This window comes from Hemitrygon akajei, chromosome 31 (genome assembly GCF_048418815.1).
Source record: "Hemitrygon akajei chromosome 31, sHemAka1.3, whole genome shotgun sequence".
Classification (NCBI taxonomy): Eukaryota; Metazoa; Chordata; class Chondrichthyes; order Myliobatiformes; family Dasyatidae; genus Hemitrygon; species Hemitrygon akajei.
In genome coordinates this window covers 22,246,574-22,267,322 of record NC_133154.1, presented here as the reverse complement: position 1 = coordinate 22,267,322, position 20,749 = coordinate 22,246,574, and the positions used below count along the sequence as shown (strand labels likewise).

Sequence of the window (20,749 nt, the reverse complement as noted above, 5' to 3'; positions counted from 1 at the left end):
TACAGAGTCTCTCTCTCTCTCTCACACACAGTCTCTCTCTCACACACACACACACACACACAGAGTCTCTCTCTCTCTCACACACAGTCTCTCTCACACATGGTTACTTAAGACACACACACACACATACAGAGTCTCTCTCTCTCTCACACACAGTCTCTCTCTCACACACACAGTCTCTCTCTCACACACACACACACACACACACACACAGAGTCTCTCTCTCTCTCTCACACACAGTCTCTCTCACACATGGTTACTTAAGACACACACACACACACACAGAGTCTCTCTCTCTCACACATGGTTACTTCACACACACACACACACACACACACACACACACACACACACACACACACACACACACACACACACACACACACACACACACACACACACACACACACACACCTACAACCAATGTCGAGTTCCGGATTGAGTTTGATCTAAGTCGAAAATTAGCTCATTAAAAAAAACATTGAACTTCACATATATATTATTGGGCAAAACATATCTCCCAAATAATCAGTTAAAATTTTTCTGGGGCGGGACTTGACAAACAATGCACGTTAAACAACGGTAGTTGAGGGGGGTAACGATACCCCTGCTCTGGGGAGGACTGGAGCTCAGTTCAGGAAGTGCAGCAATGGACACCTCCACCCCATTCAGCCATCGTGTCCTGTGTTCACGATGTGAGTTCAATAGTTGTGAGAGTTCAACAATCCGCCCTTCCCCCATGTTGGTCAGACCGTCTTGTAATTTTTTCCTTTTCAATTTTAGTTTTTTTTAAAAAAGCCAGGCTATTTTTTTTAATATATCTTTCTCAGTTCCATTTCTAGTTTTGGAAAGAAACATCCGCTGCCCTCCTCTCCACTCCAGCTCACGGCATTGTCCTCTTTCACTCGTGAACATCCCAGATCTCGGAGAGCAGGGGTGGCAGCTTCTTGTCCTGCAGCCGGAGGGCAAAGACCTGCTCAGAGTGGACACTGCTCAGCGTCCGGAGGCTGACCAGCTTCATCAGCATGCGAGGGAACATCAGGTGGTCCTGCAACGTGAGAAAGACCAGGTAGAGATTACTGATGGGCAAGAAGTTCAAGGTAGATTGAAATGGGCTGTTTCATTTAGGTCACAAATACAGTCACAGAGTGGTTTGAGTTACTGGCCGTAAAAGGTGCCGCCTTTAAACTGGAAAGAGAACAGAGGAAATGTACAAGTGTGCAACCTTTGATGCCCTTACTAATCAACAACCTATCAACCTTCGCTTTAAGTATACCCAATGGCTTGATACCCCACCCACCCCCCAGACATTCTTCCTTCTTCTCCACCCTTGTCAGGCAGACGATACAACAGCCCGAAAGTTCGTACCACCAGGCTCAAGGACAGCTGATATAAGACTACCGAATGATCCTATATTAAACGGGAGGTCCATGAGCCAGTCCTCGTTGGGGATCAGAGATGGAGAGGGTGAGCAACTTTAAATTCATTGGTGTTATCATTTTGGAGGACCTGCTCAGGGTCCAGCACGCAAGTGCCATTACAAAGGAAGCACAGCATCGCTTCTACTTCCTTAGAAGTTGGCGAAGCTTTGGCATGGCACCTAAATCTCTGACAAACTTCTTTAAAAGTGTGGTGGAGAGTATACGGACTGGTTGCATCACAGCCTGGTATGGAAACGCCAATGCCCTTGAATGGCGTATCCTACAAAAAGCAGTGGATACGGCCCAGTCCATCACGGGTAAAGCCCATCACATCCACACGAAGTCCTGTTGCAGGAAAGCAGCGTCCTCGTTCAAGGACCCCAACCACCCAGGCCATGCTCTCTTCTCGTTGCTGCCATTGGGAAGGAGGTACAGTAGCCCCAGGACTCAACACCACCAGGTTCAGGAACAGTTATTACCCCCTGAAACATCACGCTCTTGAACCAGTGTGGATAACCTCACTCAATTTCACTTGCCCCCATCACTGAAATGTCCCCACAACCTATGGACTCACTTTCAAGGACTCTTCATCTCATGTTCTTGATATTTATTGCTTATTTATTTATTCATATCATTATTTATTTTTCTTTTACATTTGCACGGTTTGTTGTCTTTTGCACGTTGGTTGTTTGTCCGCCTACCATGGTTCTTGGATTTACTGCGCGTGAGGAAAACGAGTCTCAGGGCGGTGTATGGTGACACGTATGACCTTCGAGAATAAACTTACTTTGAACTATAGTATGATGAGAAGGATTCTCGACCTCAGCACCTCACTATGCTCTTGCACCTTGTCATCTGCTTGCACTGCACTTTGTGTTACGCTTTAAACACTGATACTTAGAAATCTACAGCACGTTACAGGCCCTTCGGCCCACAATGTTGTGCTGACCATGTAACCTACTCTAGAAGCTGCCTAGAATTTCCCTTCTGCACAGCCCTGTACTTCCCTAAGCTCCATGTACCTATCAAAAGAGTCTCATAAAGAACCTGTTGTATCCGTCGCTGGCAGAGCACTCCACGCACCCACCACTCTCTGCGTGAAAAGCTTACCTCTGACGTCCCCCTTGTTCCTTAAAACTATGCCCCCTCGTGTTAGCCATTTCAACCCTGGGGAAAGCCTCTGGCTATCGGCACAATCAGCACTTTATTCTGCATAGTTATTGCTCTTCGCTTGTACTATCTCAACGTAATGAAGTGATCTGTACAGATGGGAGACAAAACAAGGCGTTTCACTGCCCCTCAGCACTGTGACAATAATAAGATCCTCATGGGTCAAAGAGCCTGCACTGTTCTGTGTCTAGGTTCAAATTTGCCAAGATAACCAACAGACAGGTAACGGTGGCCCGATCACATCCCCACAGAGGCTGGAGTCAGCCAAGTGCTGGAAGTACGACGCTGTTCCGAGGCCAGGAGGGGCAACCCCCCCCCCCACCCCCCCCACCCCCGGCCTTTGGCTCACCTTTGGTCGCTTGATCTGCAAGTACGAATGAAGTGCTTCGACGTATGGCTGCTGGAGTCTCTCCACCAACTCGTGGTCTTGAACGTTGGGCCGATCTGCGGAGACGGGAATCCCACATTCACTTGGGGAATAATGGCTTTCTCTCTTACCTCCCAAGTTTGTGCATCTTAATAAAGGGCAGCGTGGCGGCGAAGCAGTTAAGAGACCCGGGTTCAATTCCCGCCACTGCCTGTAGGGAGTCTGCACGTACTCCCGTGACCGTGTAGATTTCCTCCGGATGCTCCGGATTCCTCACACATTCCAAAGATGCACGGGTTCATAGGTTAATTGATCACATGGGTGTGATTGGGTGGTATGGACTTGTCGGGTTGGGAGGGCCTGTTATCGTGCTATACCTTCAAATAATAAATATTTTCCAAATAAAACTGTTCAAACATCTAATGTCCAGCTCCCCAAGGTCATCCTATAAAGTCTGGCACCAACTGTAACTCAGAGCTCTGGAGCATCAAAAGGACGTCCCTTTAGAACAGAGGTGAGGAGGAATTTCCTGAGGAGAGTGGTGAATCCGTGGAATTCATTGCCAGAGGCAAACATGGAGGACAAGTCATTGGGTATATTTAAAGCAGAGGTTGATAGGTTCTTGATTAGTAAGGGCGTTAAGGGTTACAGGGAGAAGGCAGGAGAATGGGGTTGAGAGGGATAATAAATCAGCCATGATGGGATGGTACAGCAGATGTGATGGGCCAAATGGTCTAATTCTGCTCCTCTATCTTCTGGTCGGTCTTCTAAACACCCCTGTCAGGTTTTCCCTGCTCCAAGGCAAACTGCAGCTTCTGCTGTGACGGTGTTTCACTTTGCTGGAGACTGGAATGAGGAATTTGGGGTTATGAGCAAATGCTAGGAGAAAGAGATGTACTGGGATCTCTTTACCCCAGGATTTGGGATTTCCTGATCCCAATCCCAAATCCTTTGCCCCAACCTCCGACAAGGTGAAACATGCTCACAGTAGGACCAGACGTAGAGGTAAATTGTATTGTCAGCTCCCTGAACAGCATGGACTTGATGGGCCGAAGGGCCAGTAGTGCTCTATGACTCCCTAACACAAGTAGAGAGGGAGTTTGGCATAGAGCAAGCTTGCCTCCATTGGTCAGGAAATCACGTTGAAGCTGTATGAGACAAGTCAGGCCACCCCATTACAGAAAGGATGTGGGGGCTATGGAGAGGGTGTAGAAGAGGGTCACCTACACGCTGCCTGGATGAGAGGGGACGTGCGATAAGGAGAGGTTGGACAAACCCGGGCTGTTTCCTGGTGAAGGTTAATCGGTCCTGGGCTCGAGCCTGTTATTGTAACCACAGAGGCTGAGATGATGAGAGCTGGACAGGGTGCACAGTCAGACTCTATCACTCAGGACGGAAACGTGAAATAACCGCTTCGAGGTGAGAAGCGGAAGTCCGGTAGGCGCCTGGAACACCCTTCCCGGGCCGGCGGAAGCAGCGATGGCAGCGGCTCTTGGTCATTCGGGGGGGCACAGATACCAGCAGGGGTGGCACGGTAGTGCAGTGGTCAGCGCCATGCTTTACAGTACCAACAACCCGGGTTCAACTCCTGCCGCTGCCCGTAAGGAGTTTGTACGTTGTCCCCATGACCGCCCTGGTTTCCTCCCACAGTCCAAAGACGTGCCGGTCGGTAGGTTAACTGGTCATTGTAAATTGTCCCGTGATTAGGCTAATCTGCACTGTCTCTCAGTTAATGAAATGATACAGACCACGTGCCAGCAGATAGGATTAGTTCGATTTGGCATCGTGGTCAAGTACAGACTCGGTGGGCTGAAGGGTGTACTGCTCTCTGAGCCCTCTAAACTCCACTTGCCCCGTATCTGAAACAAGGACGAGTTACTTCCTCCCCCAAAAGAAGGCAAGTGACCTGCAGAGAAGATGTTGATGGCGATGAGCAGTGCATACTCGGCGTCGTCCAGCTGCAGCTTCCTCATGCCCTTCGAGAACTCGAAGATCGGGTTAATGAACCCAAACTGCAGCCCTGCAAGAGAGAGAGAGAGGCATCAGACCAGGTCAGCGCACCAACCAGAACGCACAGTACCTCCGCCCAGGGCTCTGGTTCACCGGACAGTGGAGGGGTCAGGAAGGGATTCCACCTAGACCACACCCAATGCGGCTGCTCCTGTTCGAAGTCCCACTCTTGTAAAATCATTGGACAGTGCAAATGGGCAGTACCTTCCGGAGTTACGCTCATGCCCAGGTGTCCCTGGAGAAGGAGCACACCATGTCCACAGATACACGAGGGAATTTCCAGGAGCACTGGGCACCACAGGAGTTCGAGTGTATTGTGGAAGGTGATAACTATAAATACTGCGTTTAACAAAGTCCTGTACATTGTATAATAATGCACATTATTATCCTCAATACCCGAAGCCTGGACTGACACCTTGCCCTATTGTCCTGTTTATTATTTATCGTAATGCCTGCACTGTGTTTTGTGCACTTTATGCAGTCCTGGGTAGGTCTGTAGTCTGGTGTAGCTTTCTCTGTGTTGTGTTTTTTTTTACGTAGTTCAGTCTAGATTTTGTACTGTGTCGTGTAACACCATGGTCCTGAAAAAGGTTGTCTCATTTTTACTGTGTACTGTACCAGCAGTTGTGGTCAAAATGACAATAAAAGTGACTTGACTTGTAATCATTTCAATAAACTTCTGTATAAAAGTCATCTAAAGATATGGAAGCTTTAGAGAGGGTGCAGAGGAGATTTGCCTGGACTAGAGAGCATGTCTAAAGCAAATGACTGACAAACCTCAGCTCATTTGGAACGCTGTTGCGAGACTTTTAAGTAGAACCAGGATTAGGGAGCACATCACTCCCGTCCTAACTCTGCTAACTGTTAGAACTCTGCTAACTCCGTCCTAACTGTACCTTTTAGAATTGATTTTAAAGATCCTACTTGTTTTTAAACCTCTTAATGGTCTGGGACCAGAGTACATCGCAGAATTACTTTTGTTTTACAATCGTCCTCAAATGCTCAGGGACCCCTTAAATCTAAACAATCCCCCACAAAAGATAATCGGCAAGTCAGCGTTTTTGAACTACACTCCTAAACTGTGGAAAACTGTGAGGAATGCAGACTCAGTTGGCACTTTTAAAATGCCAGCTCAAAACCACTTATTTAACCTTGCTTTTAACCAACATCTTTTTTTTGTCTTTTAATGTTTATTTTAATTTTTATCTTTTTATTTTCATGTTTGTGCTTTATCCCATTGCAAAGCACTTTGAACTACATTGTCTGTATGAAAAGTGCTCAATAAATAAAGTGATTATTATGATTATTATCAACATTCTTAAGAGGAAATGTTGAGGGCGTTAGTACTTTTCTCTTGGGGTGACGAAGGATGAGAGGTGACAAGGTGGTAAGAGGCAGAGGTAGGGTGGACAGCCTCAGACATTTTCCCCTGGGCGGAAATGGCTAATACAAGGGGGCATAAGTTTAAGGTGACTGGAAGAAAGTATAGCAGGAGATGTCAGAAGCAGTTTTTTTTTTACTCACAAGAGAGCGATGGGTGTGTGGACAGGCTGCTAGGGGCAAATACACGAGGGACATTTAAGTAGGCACATGGATGATAGAAAAATGGAGGGCTATGTGTAAGGAAGGGTTAGATTGATCTTGGGGTAGGTGTAAAGGTCGGCACAAGATTGTGGGCTGAAGGGTCTGTACTGTGCTGTAATGTTTCATTATCTCTATTTATGAAGTATGGTATATTGTATAATGCATCACTGCAATATTGTAATCATTTCAATAAACTTTTTCATAAAAGGAAAATGCTGGGCAGCCCCTTACAAACAAACAAAAAAGATATTTTAAACAGATGTTGGAAATCCTCAGCAGGTCTGGTGGCATCAGTGGGAAGAGAAACAGATCAGAGACTCTTTTCATCCGAGCTGGGAGGGAGACAAAGGAAGTTCATCAGGTAGCAGGGAGGGTGGGGGGGTGGGGGGTGTAGGCGACGTTTCTGATGTCCGTGGGGACAAAAATTGCAGGTGAAAGATTGGATCTCTGACATGGATGCAGCCCTGCTGGGTCAGTGAGTGTGTGTGTGTGTGTCTGTGTGTGTAAGTCACTGGAGCCCAATGCCTCCTGATTCAAGAGCCAATATAGATTCAGACTTGTTTATTTATGATTTACAGGGTATTATTTCCTGGATTTTTCGGACACAACAATCAAGTTGACATAGAACATTACAGGCTCTTTGGCTCACAACGTTATGTCAACCTTTAACTCAGCTCCAAGTTCAATCTAACCTTTCCCTCCCACAGTCTTCCATTTGTTCTTCCATCCATGTGCCTATTATACATCTCTTCTCTCTTCTTCAATCCTGGCTCCCCTCTTTACCTCTTCTCTTCACCTGCTATCACTTCCATCTGCTGTCTCTCCTTCTTCCCTCTGCTCTCCTATCAGATTCCTTCTTCTCCAGCCCTTTACCTTTTCCACCTACCACCTCCCAGCTTCTCACCTTCCTCCCCCCGACCTACCTGGCCCCTCACCTGGCTTCACCTATCACCTTCCAGCTTCTCACCACCCCCCCACCTACCTGGCCCCTCACCTGGCTTCACCTATCACCTCCCAGCTTCTCACCACCCCCCCCCCCCCACTCTCCTGGCTTCACCTATCACCTTCCAGCTTCTCACCTCCCCCCCACCTACCTGGCTTCACCTATCACCTTCCAGCTTCTCACCTCCCCCCCACCTACCTGGCTTCACCTATCACCTTCCAGCTTCTCACCTCCCCACCACCTACCTGGCCCCTCACCTGGCTTCACCTATCACCTTCCAGCTTGTACTCCTTCCACTCCTCCTTCGAGTCATAGAATCAAAGTACAGCACAGAACCAGGCCCTTTGGCCCATCTGGTCCATTCTTATTGTGGCTTCTCCCTTTCCTTTTCTGCCCTGGTGAAGGGTATCAGCCCAAAGAGTTCACTCTTCATTCCTTTCCATGGATGCTGCCTGACCTGCTGAGCTCCTCCAGCGATCTGTGTGCGTTGCTTGAGATCTTCAGAATCTCTTGTGCCTATTAGTTGCCCCTAATTGTCTCTCAAATGTCCCTAATATATCTACCTCCACCACCATCCCTAGCGGCACACTCAATGCATCTCCTACTCTGTGTAAAAAAACCTGCCTCTGACATCCCCTACCCTATACTTTCCCCCAACCACCTTAAAATAATGACCCCTGATATTTTTTGCTATTTCCACCCTGGGAAAAAGTCTCTGGCTGTCCACTCGATCTATGCCTCTTATCATCTTGCACATCTCTGTCAAGTCACCTCTCGTCTTCCTACACTCCAGAGAGAAAAGCCCTGGTTTACTCAACCTCTCCTCATTAGACATGCTCTCTAGTCCATACAGCATCCCGGTAAATCTCCTCTGCACTCTCTCTAAAGCTTCCACATCCTCCCTATAATGAGGTAAACATAATACAGGTGTCCCCCGCTTTACGAGTGTTTGCTTTACATCACTTCGCTTTTACAAAAGACCTACATTAGCAACCTGATTTCGCATTACAAAGAGGATTTTCGCTTTTACGAAAATTTTCCCATATAAATTAATGGCTCTTAGCTTTACGCCATTTCGGCTTAAGAAAGGTTTCATAGGAGCGCTCTACGTTTGTAAAGGGGGACACACCTGTACTCCAAATTTATTCTAACCAAGGTTTTATAGAGCTCACAGCTCTTAACCTGATCCCCCGACTAACGAAGGTCAAATCACCGTACGCCTTCTTAACCACCCTATCAACTTTGAGGGATCTATGGACATAGACTTCAAGATCCTCTACATTGCCATTAACTTCGTACTCCGCCTTCAAGTCTGACTTTCCAGAGTGAATCACATCACACTTTTTCAGACTGAACTCCATCTGCCATTCAGTAAATAATGAAAAACAGATTTTATAATGTTTTAAATCATGCTCATCTTTGCAGTCAAAAGATTCAGCATAATTTGTACGGCTTCCTGAAAAGCCCCAAATAAGTTTCCCAGCGCTGGTGAGTTTATCCTGAGAAGTGTCCAGTTTTGTGGACAGCAGCACCCTCTAGTGTTGAGAGAAAGCAAGCTGCTGGAGGAACACAGCAAGTCGAGCAGTATCTGTGGTGGGGGGACGGTTTGACCTGAATTCCTTCCCACCACAGATGCTGCCTGACCCGCCGAGTTCCTTTCAGCAGATTGTTTGCTGCTGCAGATTCCAGAGTCTGCAATGTCTTACGTCTCCCGTCCAGTGTGATGTGTGTTAAACCAGAACTAAAGATCTGGTGACTGATGGAAGTCCTTTTGCACTGCAAGACTCAGTGATACTGGGACGTGTTTGAATCCATCACTTCTCAGCAGGGGAATTGAAAATCATTTGACTAATTTAATCTCATCATCATCATTTCTCCCCGAGCACGCTTTCCATCTGTGCCGGGTTGAGCGTCGAGCTAGCCACTCGGCCTCGTAAAAAAAAAGGGCCAAGTCAGGAACGTTCATATCGTGACCCGGTTACTCCGAAAGGAGACCAATCCTGACACCACGCGCCAGACAAAAATGGCTGACTGTCTGGTGCGACACGCTAAACAAAATCATCATCACTACGCGCCGTGTCATAAGACATGGGCGATCATGGTCTTTGGCTATGATTGTTCTTCTTGGCAAATTTTTTTCCACAGAGTTAGTTTGCCATTGCCTTCTTCTGGGGCTATGTCTTTACAAGATGGGTGACCCCAGCCATTGTCAACACCCTTCAGAGACTGTCAGAGTGGTCGGATACCCGGGATTTGTGATGTGCACCGGCTGCTCATACGACCATCCACCACCTGCTCCCGTGGCTTCACGTGACCCTGATCGGATGGGGAGATAAACAGATGCTACACCTTGCCCAAGGGGCACCTGCAGGCTAGCAGAGAGAAGGAGCTCCTTATACCTCCTTTGGTAGAGACGTATCTCCACCCCGCCACCTTATTTAATCTATAATATAAAAACTAATGTAACACCCTGGGAAACATTTCACTGCTAACATAATGGTCTTTTTTGTGGAAGCAGTGTTTGGGTTATGGTTGGAGATAACGGGTGCTCTGGAATGTGAGCTGGGTCCTTTGTTCAGTGGGGGATACAGACAGAAGATACTGGAGGGAATTGGTCATGTCCCGGTGGGGAGATGGTGATTCAATGGAGCTGGGTAGCGAGATTGACTGAGGATCAGTGAATTGAGCTCCAATTGGTGCACATTTGATTAATTATAATGGGCCCTTTTAGTTTTTTTCTTTCTTTTTCTTTACTAGCCCTTTAGTTAAGATTCATAAATATAATTCCTTTCATCGTACGCAGTGTGCCGTCTGTTGTTTCTTGGCACTGAGTTGTAACAGGGTAGCAAATTACACAGCGTCCAGACAAACCGGGAGAGCCACCTCAATCTCACGGGTTTGGCGGGACCGGGGTGTGTCTTCCCTAGACTTACACCGCCGAGGAAACCCGCGGGGTTTCACTAATAACAGTACAGGTGATCATAAAATAACCAGACTGCAGTAACCCATCAGAAAACCTGATAATGTCTTTCAGGGAAGGAAGAACTTACTAGCACTGGACTGCGTGTGTGCTTCCAAACCTACGGTAATATTAATGAATGACACTTAGAAACACAGTAAAAATAATCACTTTTAAAAGTCAGTGTCTGTGAGAAAGTACAGCCCCTAAATGTAAGAGTTAAAACACATAAACAAATCATAAATACAAGATCCAAAATGTTGTCTGTTTATTCCTCTCCATAGATGCTGCCTGACCTGCTGAGCTCCTCCAGCATTTTGTGTGTATGTCACTCTAAAATATAATGCAGAGTAGCTGAAGTATAAATATAAATGTCATGAAGAGTGATACAAATATCGAAAAACAAGGACTAAAACGGGAACAAAAGCAACACACAATCTCTGGAAGAACTCAGTGGGTTGAGCAGCATCCGTTTGGGGGCGTAGGGGGAAGGAATTGTCAATATTTTGGGACAAAACCCTGCATCAGAACTGAGAATGACGACAAAAAAAAGGTGACATTCCTTGCCAGACGCCGCCTGACCTGCTGAGTATCCCTGACATTTTGTGTTCTTACATCCGATTACATTCGAAGGTTGATAAGATTGCTGGTAGGGGAAGTCTCTCTTGCTGATGTGAGTGTTTCCGGACTATAAGATATTCCCTACCAGGCTGAACCCAAATAAATAAATGATCTTGATGAAGGGTCTTGGCCTGAAATGTCGACTATTTATTCCCCTCTGTAGATGCTGCCTGACCTGCTGTGTTCCTCCAGTATTTTGCGTGTGTTGCTCTGGATTTCCAACACCTGCAGAATCCCTTGTGATGAAATAAATGCGTTGGATTGTGGATCTGTCAATGTTGCTAGTAAATGTAAACAATCAGGCTGTATTGGGCAGAGTCAAAGTGCTGCACTGGAATAAATGCCGCGTTATTGGTGGGGGATGGCTGTGTTGGGGGGGTTGGAAGTGCGGGGTTGAAAGGTCACTTGCCCTGAGTGTACAGGTACACACGGGCAGGGGAGGAAGGCTTGGGAGGGACTGGGCCAGGATGTGTTGTCTACACCTGTGACATACACCCTCTGCGGAATGACTGCTCGGCTGGACGCAAAATCTCACTCCCGCAGCAGGGAGGGTTGTCGGAAAGCTGGTCTCACCGGCTCGTGCAAAGTCGTCCTTGCTGTACGTGAAGTCCTTGAGGAACGTGATGCATTCCGTCTCGTGGTTGTATCGCCGCGCCGTCTCCAACAACATGATCTGGGAGGGGAGAGCCACACAAGCACAAGTTTAATACCCTCTCGCTCCTTCTTCCCCCTCCCCCCATCCTGTACCGGGGGCTCAAAGATCAACTTTGCTTGTCATACATGCGCCGAAACACAGCAACGACTCATTTGCACCAACACAGCCCAAAGACGTGCTGGGGACAGTCAGCAAGTGCCAACACAGCATTCCCAGGACTTACTAATCTGAACGCTTACATCTTTGGCATGCAGGAAGGAACCAGAGCACCCACAGGAAACTTACTCGGTCACGGGAAGAATGTACAAATCCTTACCGACAAGGGGGGGGGGGAGGTGGAGGGGGGAGTTAAATTGGCCGGTGCTGTAAAGCATTGTGTTAACTGGTATGCTACTGTCTGCAATGGTAGTGATCATTCTTCAAAAATTGCTTCAAATGCAAGTTATCTCTCATTAATCTAGATCTCCACATCAACATACAAGTTCTGCAGCTTCAGGATTACTACCGGGTCACAGGGGGAAAATAAAGTACTGGATTCAATAAATGGCTTTAGGACTAACACACATAAAATGCTGAAAGCACTCAGCGGGGCAGGCAGCATCGATGGAGAGAAATAAACAGTCGAAGCTTCGGGCAGAGATCTTTCACCAGAGCTGATTTTGTCTGCGTTGCTCTGGATTTCCAGCATCTGCTGAATGTCTTGTGCTTAAAATGACTTCAGGATCTTTGTAAACAGCTTCAATTCATTAATAAACAGGAGGAGGACACAGAGCCTTTCACAACCACAAAGAAGCATCTGGACTCAAGAACAAACATGAGAAAATCTGCAGATGTGGAAATCCAAGCAACACACACAAAATGCCGAAGCATTTTCTGGAGTCAAGAAGGTGGCTGCCTTCACAAGGAACCTAACATCTGGAACTTCTCCTTTAGGGAAGAGGTACAGAAGGAGGGAGGGAGAGGGAGAGGGGGAGAGGGAGAGGGGGAGAGGGAGAGGGGGAGAGGGGGAGAGGGAGAGGGGGAGAGGGAGGGGGAGAGGGAGGGGGGAGAGGGAGGGGGAGAGGGAGAGGGGGAGAGGGAGGGGGAGAGGGAGGGGGAGAGGGAGGGGGAGAGGGAGGGGAGAGGGAGGGGGAGAGAGAGAGAGGGAGGGAAGGGGAAGGAGAGAGAGAGGGGAAGGGGAGGGAGAAAGGGAGGGGGAGGGAGAGAGGGAGGGGGAGGAAGAGAGAGGGAGGGAGGGGGAGAGAGAGAGAGGGAGGGGAGGGAGAGAGGGAGGGGGAGGGAGGGGGAGGGAGAGGGAAAGAGAGGGAGAGAGAGAGACACACACACACAATTAGAGAAAGCTTCTTCCCCTCCACTGTCAGATTTTTGAATGGTCCATGAACCCATAAGCATGGCAGCATTATTTTTTTTAAACTACATACTTTGTAATTGATGGTAATTTTTTTGTCTTTGCACTGTTTTGCTACCACAACTAACTTCACGCGATTCTGATTCTGGATAAGCCCTTGAATTGCCAAGGCACAGAGGCTACAGTTCAGGTGTGGGTAAATGGGATCAATGTAGCTGGGCACTTGATGGTAGGCATGGGCATGGTGGGCCGAAGGGCCTGTTTCTGTTCTGTGTGACTCCACAGTAAACCTGGGGTAAGCTTACTCTTCAGCAGGAGCTGGCTCCGTTTTAGGATAAGCACGAGGATGCGAAAAGTACACTGAAGCCATTTTAAGCTCGGAGTCCAAAGTTCAAAGTAAATTTACTGTCAAATAGTAAACGAAATACAACGCAGATTCATTTTCTTGCGGGCATACTCAGTAAATCCAAGAAACAGGATAGAATCAATGAGAGATCGCACCCAACGGGATGGATAAACAACCAAAGGCAATAAACTATAAATCCAAAAGATAGATAAGTAGATAAATAAATACCAAGAACATGAGATGACGAGTCCTTGAAAGTGAGTCCATTGGTTGTGGGAACAGTTCAGTGATGGGGTGAGTGAAGTTATCCCCTTTGGTTCAAGAACCTGATGGTTAAGGGGTAATAACTGCTCCTGAACCTGCTGATGTGAGTCCTGAGGCTCCTGTATCTTCTTCCTGATGGCAGCAGCGAGAACAGAGCATGTCCTGGGGTGGTGGGGGTCCCTGATGATGGACACTTCTCCAAATTGCACAAAGATGTATTGAGGACAAGGTCTTGAAGTTTATGTTTAATTTTAAGGGGATGATGATATTGAATGCTGAGCTGTAGTCGATAAAGGGCATTCTGATGTATGCATCTTTGCTGCCCAGATGTCCCGGGGTTGAGTGAAGAGCCAATGAAATGCCATCTATTGTGGATCCCTGGTGATGGTAGGCAAATTGGAGAAAATCTAAGTTGCTTGTCAGGCACGACTCGATAGGTTTCGTCACCGACCTGTCAAAACTCTTCATCAGTGGACGTCAGTGCTTCTGGACGATAGTCACCGATGCAGATGACCACATTTTTCTTAGGCACTGGTATAACTGAAGCCTGCTGATAGCCGGTGGGCACCTCAGACTGCTGAAGCGAGAGATTAAAGATCTCAGTGAACATTCCAGCCAGATCAGTACAGATCTTTCACACTCGGCCAGGTATCCCATCTGGGGAGAATGCTTTCCCGTGAGTTCACCCTCCTGAAGGATGCTCTCACGTCAGCCTCAGAGACTGAAATCACAGGCGTTCGTGATGGTTCCTCCATGTTTTGACAGTCAAAGCGAGCATAGAAGGCATTGACCTCATCTGAAAGCGAAGCCCTGTTGTCACCTAGTCACTCGGTTTCACGTTGTAGGAGGTGATAGCATTCAAGCCGTGCCACAGCTGTCCAGTACCCTTCAGTGGTTCCAGTCTGGTCTGGAACTGCCACTTCGCATGAGAGATGGCTTTTCAGAGACTGAACCCGGAACTCTTGTATCTGACCCTCAGCAGATTGCAGATCTCATGGTTCATCCGGGGCTTCTGGTTAGGGAAGACTCTGGACAATTTTTGTGAGAACGTGGCTGTCTATGGCTGTTTTTATATCTGTGACAACAGTGATGTATTCATTCAGACCCTTGAACACAGCCTTGTCTAACAACTCAAAGCAATCTTGTTACGCTCCTCTACCTCCGGCCGTATGTAGGTAAGAGGACAGCCAAGTGATCAGATTTCCCAAAATGCGGTCTAGGGATAGAATTCCCAATTGTAGTACAACAGTGTGTTGGGACCCCTGGTGCCGCAGGTTATATGCTGATGATAACTGGGTAGCGATGTCTTCAAACAAGCCTGACTGAAGCCCACGACAATGACTTGAAAGGCGTCGGGGTAGGCTGTTTCTTGTTTGCTGATGGCAACATTCAACTTCTTGTGTGCCTCTTGGCGTAATGCGGTCAGGTTCAAAGACAAGAACTTTCTTGGTAACTATAACATTACTGAAACAGACAGGTATTTGTAGTAATTTTGCGGTTACTGACACTAGCCTAATTGCTAATTCCATATTTACTTAATTACCTGAGTTTAAATTCCTATCTGCTATGTAACATTCTCTCAATTTTTTTTTCAGCTGTGTGGACCAACCATTGCTCTGATCAGGAAACTTTCACATGGCCTGAAAACTGCAGCACTTAATTTTACTTGTAATATGCACCCTAGGAAAACCAAAAAATCGCATACTTTTGATTTTATTTATGAATTAAAGTATATAATGAAATATCGTATAACAAAGAAAATCTTTCACATTTTGCAAACTTCTCATCTGTCTTTATTACAAGTCCACTGTCTATAAACACTGTCCAGATTAATTTCACATCCAGACGAACGATACGGCTTAATTGTCATCAGACCATCCAAACGCTCCACTTTTAGTCTGTCTCTGGATTTACATTCGATTGAATTCAGAAGACTGAATCCATGTTCTCAGTCAGCACTGGAAGTTTGAAATGTTCCAATGATGTCAACAAGAACTGATAGTTCTTCAACTTCTTTGTTTCTAAGCACAGAGTCCAACATATCAGTGAACGTCTAAATTGAACCAGAAATTTGTCAGTATTGCTGTGATATTTTTGAGGGTACATTTTTGTTGTAGACGTAATAGTAGCTGAGTATTTTTTTGGCAGTCGTACAATATTCTCTTTTCCAAATTCAAAATGGGCTGGAAATAATCTGGAAAATGTGTGGCTTGGGTGGTCAAAGGTTGGGTTGAGCTGTTCTCTGACCTTGGCAAGTTACTTGCAAACTTTTCACCACCATATGAGGAGACATCATCAGTGCGCTGTTAATTGTGCACCGATAATGGCTCCTTGCATGGTGACAAAACGTTTGCAAGTGAATTGCCAAAATCGGAGAACAACTCAACTCAATTAAAATTGGTTGTGTTTGCAATAGCAACAGGGTTAAGAGCTTTCCATTCTCTCAACTCATCATCAGGAAACCTATTATCCAAGTGATTACACACATGTTGAATGAAGTGAATATTAGGCACAGTATCAACATCAGAACACACAGATGCAAGATCTTTCGCTTTGTCACGCCAATAAACAGTATCACCAAGATACTGTGAATGTAACTTGTTAAATTTTGCTTTTCCAATACTGCAGTGCTTCAAATGCATTCAAACAGCTTTTCTGAAGGAATTTACAAAGACATGCCAGATCTTTTAAAACATCGTTAAGGACATGTTAACGCTACTTGATATTCTGGATTGGTCAAAATCTTCAGGCAGCAGTTAGTGATCGGACCGCTACATTCATTAGCTTGCTCTTTGCAATACTGGATCAAGACATATATAACAACATGTGAAAGAAAATTCCTGCTGTGCAGCAACATTTCTGTCACTTCGCGGCTGCACACCCTAGAGGGAGCAGTGTAGGAATTGAACTTGATTCTCCATATCAACGGTCCAGAACTCTGGCTGCAATCCTGTAATTTAACCAGCACGCAATCATGCCACTTATTTTATGGGCCGTCAAAGTGGTTATATTACTGGAAGAGAAGGCCATGGGTGTCACAGTAGCCTCTATTCCCTTCATCTTCCTGTGTCTATCTAAAAGACTCTTAACTCCACCAAACAGCTTGCTTACACTCCTACCCCCGGTAAACCGTTCCAGGCACCTTCCATTCTGCATTAAATCTTTTCCCCCAACTGTCACTTCCCCTCATTTTAAAAGCGTGCCCTCTGGGGTTTGACATTTCTACCTTGTAAAAACAGTTCTGTCTGCTTACCTCTCATAGATGGGAGTTAATTTTATAAACTTCTATCAGGTTCCCTCTCAGCCTTCAAAGCTCTAGGGAGAACAATTCAGGCTTGTCTAACCTTTCCTTACACTGTACCTCATACCTTCTATCCTGGTGAACCCCTCCACAAAGTCTCCAACCTTCCCATATCAGGGAAGGTTGAATAATTAAAGTAGAACAAGGGGAGATTTTTTAAATTATTTACTGAGATACAGCACGGAATAGACCCTTACATGTTCGGCACAGCTTTGTGGGCCGAAGGGCCTGTATTGTGCCGTAGATTTTCTATGTTTCTAATGGCCCTTCAAGCCGTATCGCTTAGCAACCCCCTATTTAATCCTAACCTGAACATGGGACAAATGACCATGACCAATTAACCAAACAATCGTTATGTCTTTGGACTGTGGGAGGAAACCCACACAGTCACAGAGAGAACTTATGAACTCCTTATGGGCAGAAGCGGGATTTGAACCCGGGTCTCCTGTACTGTAAGATGCTGTGCTGACCAATATGACATCATGTCGCCATCTTGTAGAGGTAAGTCTCAGGGTGAAAGGTGAAAAGTTTAAGGGGAACATGAGGGAGAACTTGTTCACAGAGGATGGTGCGAGAGTGGAACGAGCTGGCAGTGGAAGTGGTGGATGTGGGTTCGATTTCAACATCTAAGAGGTGGGAGGGTATGGTGGGCTATGGTCTGGGTGCAGGTCGATGGGTCTCTGTTTCTCTGCTGTAGTGCTCCATGACTCTATCCTTCCTATAATGGAATAACCAGAACTACTGACAATATTTCAAGTGTGGTGTGTCTGAAGTTTTATACAGCTGCAGCAAGACTTCCTTACTCTTATACTCAACTGCTCTACCAAGCACGCCATAGGAATTTCTTTACCACCTTATCCACTTGCAGAGCCACCTCCAGTGAACTATGGGCTTGGACCCCAAGAGCCCCCTGTACCTCAGGGGCCTCTACCATTTCCCCTTTCATTTGACCTCTCAAGTCTTTGGTGATCTTTGATGCTTTACTGCTTCACGCAAATTCACCCAAAGTCCACACAGTGTCCAGTCATACATTGAGGCGGGGGTGGGGGGGGGGGTGGAGATTGTAGTGTTGCGTGCTTTATGTGAGAATGCAACAGGTCCAGAGAAATAAGTGTTTCTTCCTCGTTAGCCGAAATAACCTACACTGTTTGGCCTTCAGGAAGGAGGTGAAGTCCCATATCACCAGGGTCACAACAGGTATTTACTCCCTTCAACCAACTGGTAGAATCCTAGTGGTTAGTTTAGCAGCCCTGTGACCACACTGGTGGCATGGTCATGTAGAGGTTAGTCTAACACTTCACAGTGCCAGTGTTTGGGGTTCAATTCCCGCTGATGCCTGTTTAGCGTCCTTCCCGCAACCACGTAGGTCTCCTCCCACATACGTACCCAAGACATACAGATTAGGGTTAGTAAATTGTAGGCACGCTATGTTGGCACCAGGAACATGGTGACACTTGCAGGCTGTCCTCTGTGCATCCTCAGACTATGTTGGCTTTTGACGCAAATGACACATTTCACCGAATGCTTTGATGTAACATATGACAAGTAAAATTAATCTTTAAAGATCTTTATCACTTTGCAATAATACTGGTTTTTTAGTTGTAATTGTGTTTTTTATTAAAAAAAAGTGTATGACTTGTTTTCCTAGGAATGCTGCTTATATATGCCTGTGAAGATGCTGAAAGTAAGTTTTTAAAGCCATAATATATGAGAAGAAAGGCCATTCGGCCCATCAAATCTACTCCATCATTCCATCATGGCTGATTTATTATCCCTCTCAACCCCATTCTCCTGTCTTCTCCCTGTAACCTTTGATGCACTTACTAATCAAAAACTTATCAACCTCCACTTTAAATATACCCAAAGACTTGGCCTCCACAGTCATCTGTGGTAATGGATTCCACAGATTCTCCGCCCTCTGGCTAAAGAAATTCCTCCTCATCTCTGTTCTAAAGGGACGTCCTTCTGTTCTGTCCTGAGACATTGCACACCTGTACAGACCTGGACTCACACAGATGGCAGGAAACTCCACTTGGACTTTAGTCATCATCGTGGTAAAGAAAGCTTTCGGTATGCTGGTCTTTATAAATCAGAGCACTGAGTATAGGAGTTGGGATGTAATGTTAAAATTGTACAAGGCATTGGTGAGGCCGTATTTGGAGTATTGTGTCCAGTTCTGGTCACTGAATTATAGGAAAGATGTCAACAAAATAGAGAGAGTACAGAGGAGATTTACTAGAATGTTACCTGGGTTTCAGCACCTAAGTTACAGAGAAAGGTTGAACAAGTTAGGTCTTTATTCTTTGGAGTGTAGAAGGTTGAGGGGGGACTTGATAGAGGTATTTAAAATTATGAGGGGGATAGATAGAGTTGACGTGGATAGGCTTTTTCCATTGAGAGTAGGGGAGATTCAAACAAGAGGACATGAGTTGAGAGCTAGGGGGCAAAAGTTTAGGGGTAACACGGGGGAATTTCTTTACTCAGAAAGTGGTAGCTGTGTGGAACGAGCTTCCAGTAGAAGTGGTAGAGGCAGGTTCGGTATTGTCATTTAAAGTAAAATTGGATAGGTTATATGGACAGGAAAGGAATGGAGGGTTATGGGCTGAGTGCAGATCAGTGGGACTAGGTGAGAGAAAGCGTTTGGCACGGACTAGAAGGGGCGGGATGGCCTGTTTCTGTGCCATAATTGTTATATGGTTAAAAATAAAACTATTTAAACCATAATTGTCCATTTTAACAAAAGAAGCTAAATTATACCAGGACTTAATATCAAAACAAAACTTTTCAGATTATCATTTTACTTCTGGTTTCTACATGTACTCATCCCCACAAGAAACAGTGTGGCTACAAGTAGCTATCTGGGTTAAAATGTACTAGTTTGCAGGAGAGAGGTAAATTATTGATCCCGGTTACTAACCAGCAGGTCAGTCACCTAGACACTGCAAGTTAAAATGGAAACACAAATTCCTTGTTTGCTGGGTGACTTCACAGTTCTTAGAAACCTGGTGCAGTACATTAACCGTTAATGTGCTGGGAAGTTCAGCAGAGAGACCACAGAAGCACAGCACTCTCGCCAGATCAAAGAGGACGCCAAGGACGAGCGTTATTCTGCAATGTAGACCATTTCATTTACCAGTAGATCATAGAACACTACTGCACAGTACAGGCCCTTCGGCCCGCAGTGCTGTGATGACCTATTTTAAGATCTGTCCAACTGTTCTCTCCTACATAATACTCCATTTTTCTAACCTTAAATACCCCCCAATGTATCTGCCTCTACCACCACCCCTGGCAGTGCATTCCACACACCCAACACTCTGACATCCCCCTATACTTTTCTCCAATCATCTCAAAATTATGCCCCCTTGTATTAGCCATTTCCACCCTAGGAAAAACTCTCCATTCAGTCTATCTCCTCTATAATTTTGTACCTCTCTACCAAATCACCTCTCATTCTCCTTTGCTCCACACAGAAAAGCCCTAGCTTGCTCAACCTTTCCTCGTAAGACATTCTCTCCTGGTAAATCTCCTCTGCACCCTCTCTAAAGCTTCTATGCTCTTCCTACAGTGAAGCAACCAGAACTGGCCTCATTAATGAGGGAAGCCTTGGCAAAATTATGAAGCCTTGGCCAATATACTGACATAAGCAAATGAAAGTTGACAACTGAAAGGGAAAGTGATAAACAAACCATCTTATTTTGATCCTAAATAGTTACCCTTGTGACTGATTTCAAAGTTCAATGTAAAATTATTATCAAAG

General features: G+C 45.9%; 1 protein-coding gene across 3 annotated transcripts in view; it reads right to left on the bottom strand.

Annotated features, from left to right (window-relative positions):
* Positions 1–260: 260 nt before the first annotated feature.
* The window catches only part of LOC140719119 (oxysterols receptor LXR-beta-like), a 95,175-nt gene continuing 74,686 nt past the window's right edge, over positions 261–20,749 (bottom strand). For 2 of the 3 annotated variants that reach the window (XM_073033507.1, XM_073033506.1), the window contains 4 exons: positions 11,649–11,748; positions 4,865–4,978; positions 2,941–3,035; positions 262–1,048 (listed from right to left, as the gene is read on the bottom strand). In XM_073033507.1, coding sequence (XP_072889608.1) covers positions 902–1,048; positions 2,941–3,035; positions 4,865–4,978; positions 11,649–11,748 — 456 coding nt within the window. In that variant the 3' untranslated portion in view covers positions 262–901. Of the gene's footprint in view, positions 1,049–2,940; positions 3,036–4,864; positions 4,979–11,648; positions 11,749–20,749 lie in introns of all 3 variants that reach the window. The other variant, XM_073033508.1, reaches the window with a different exon arrangement.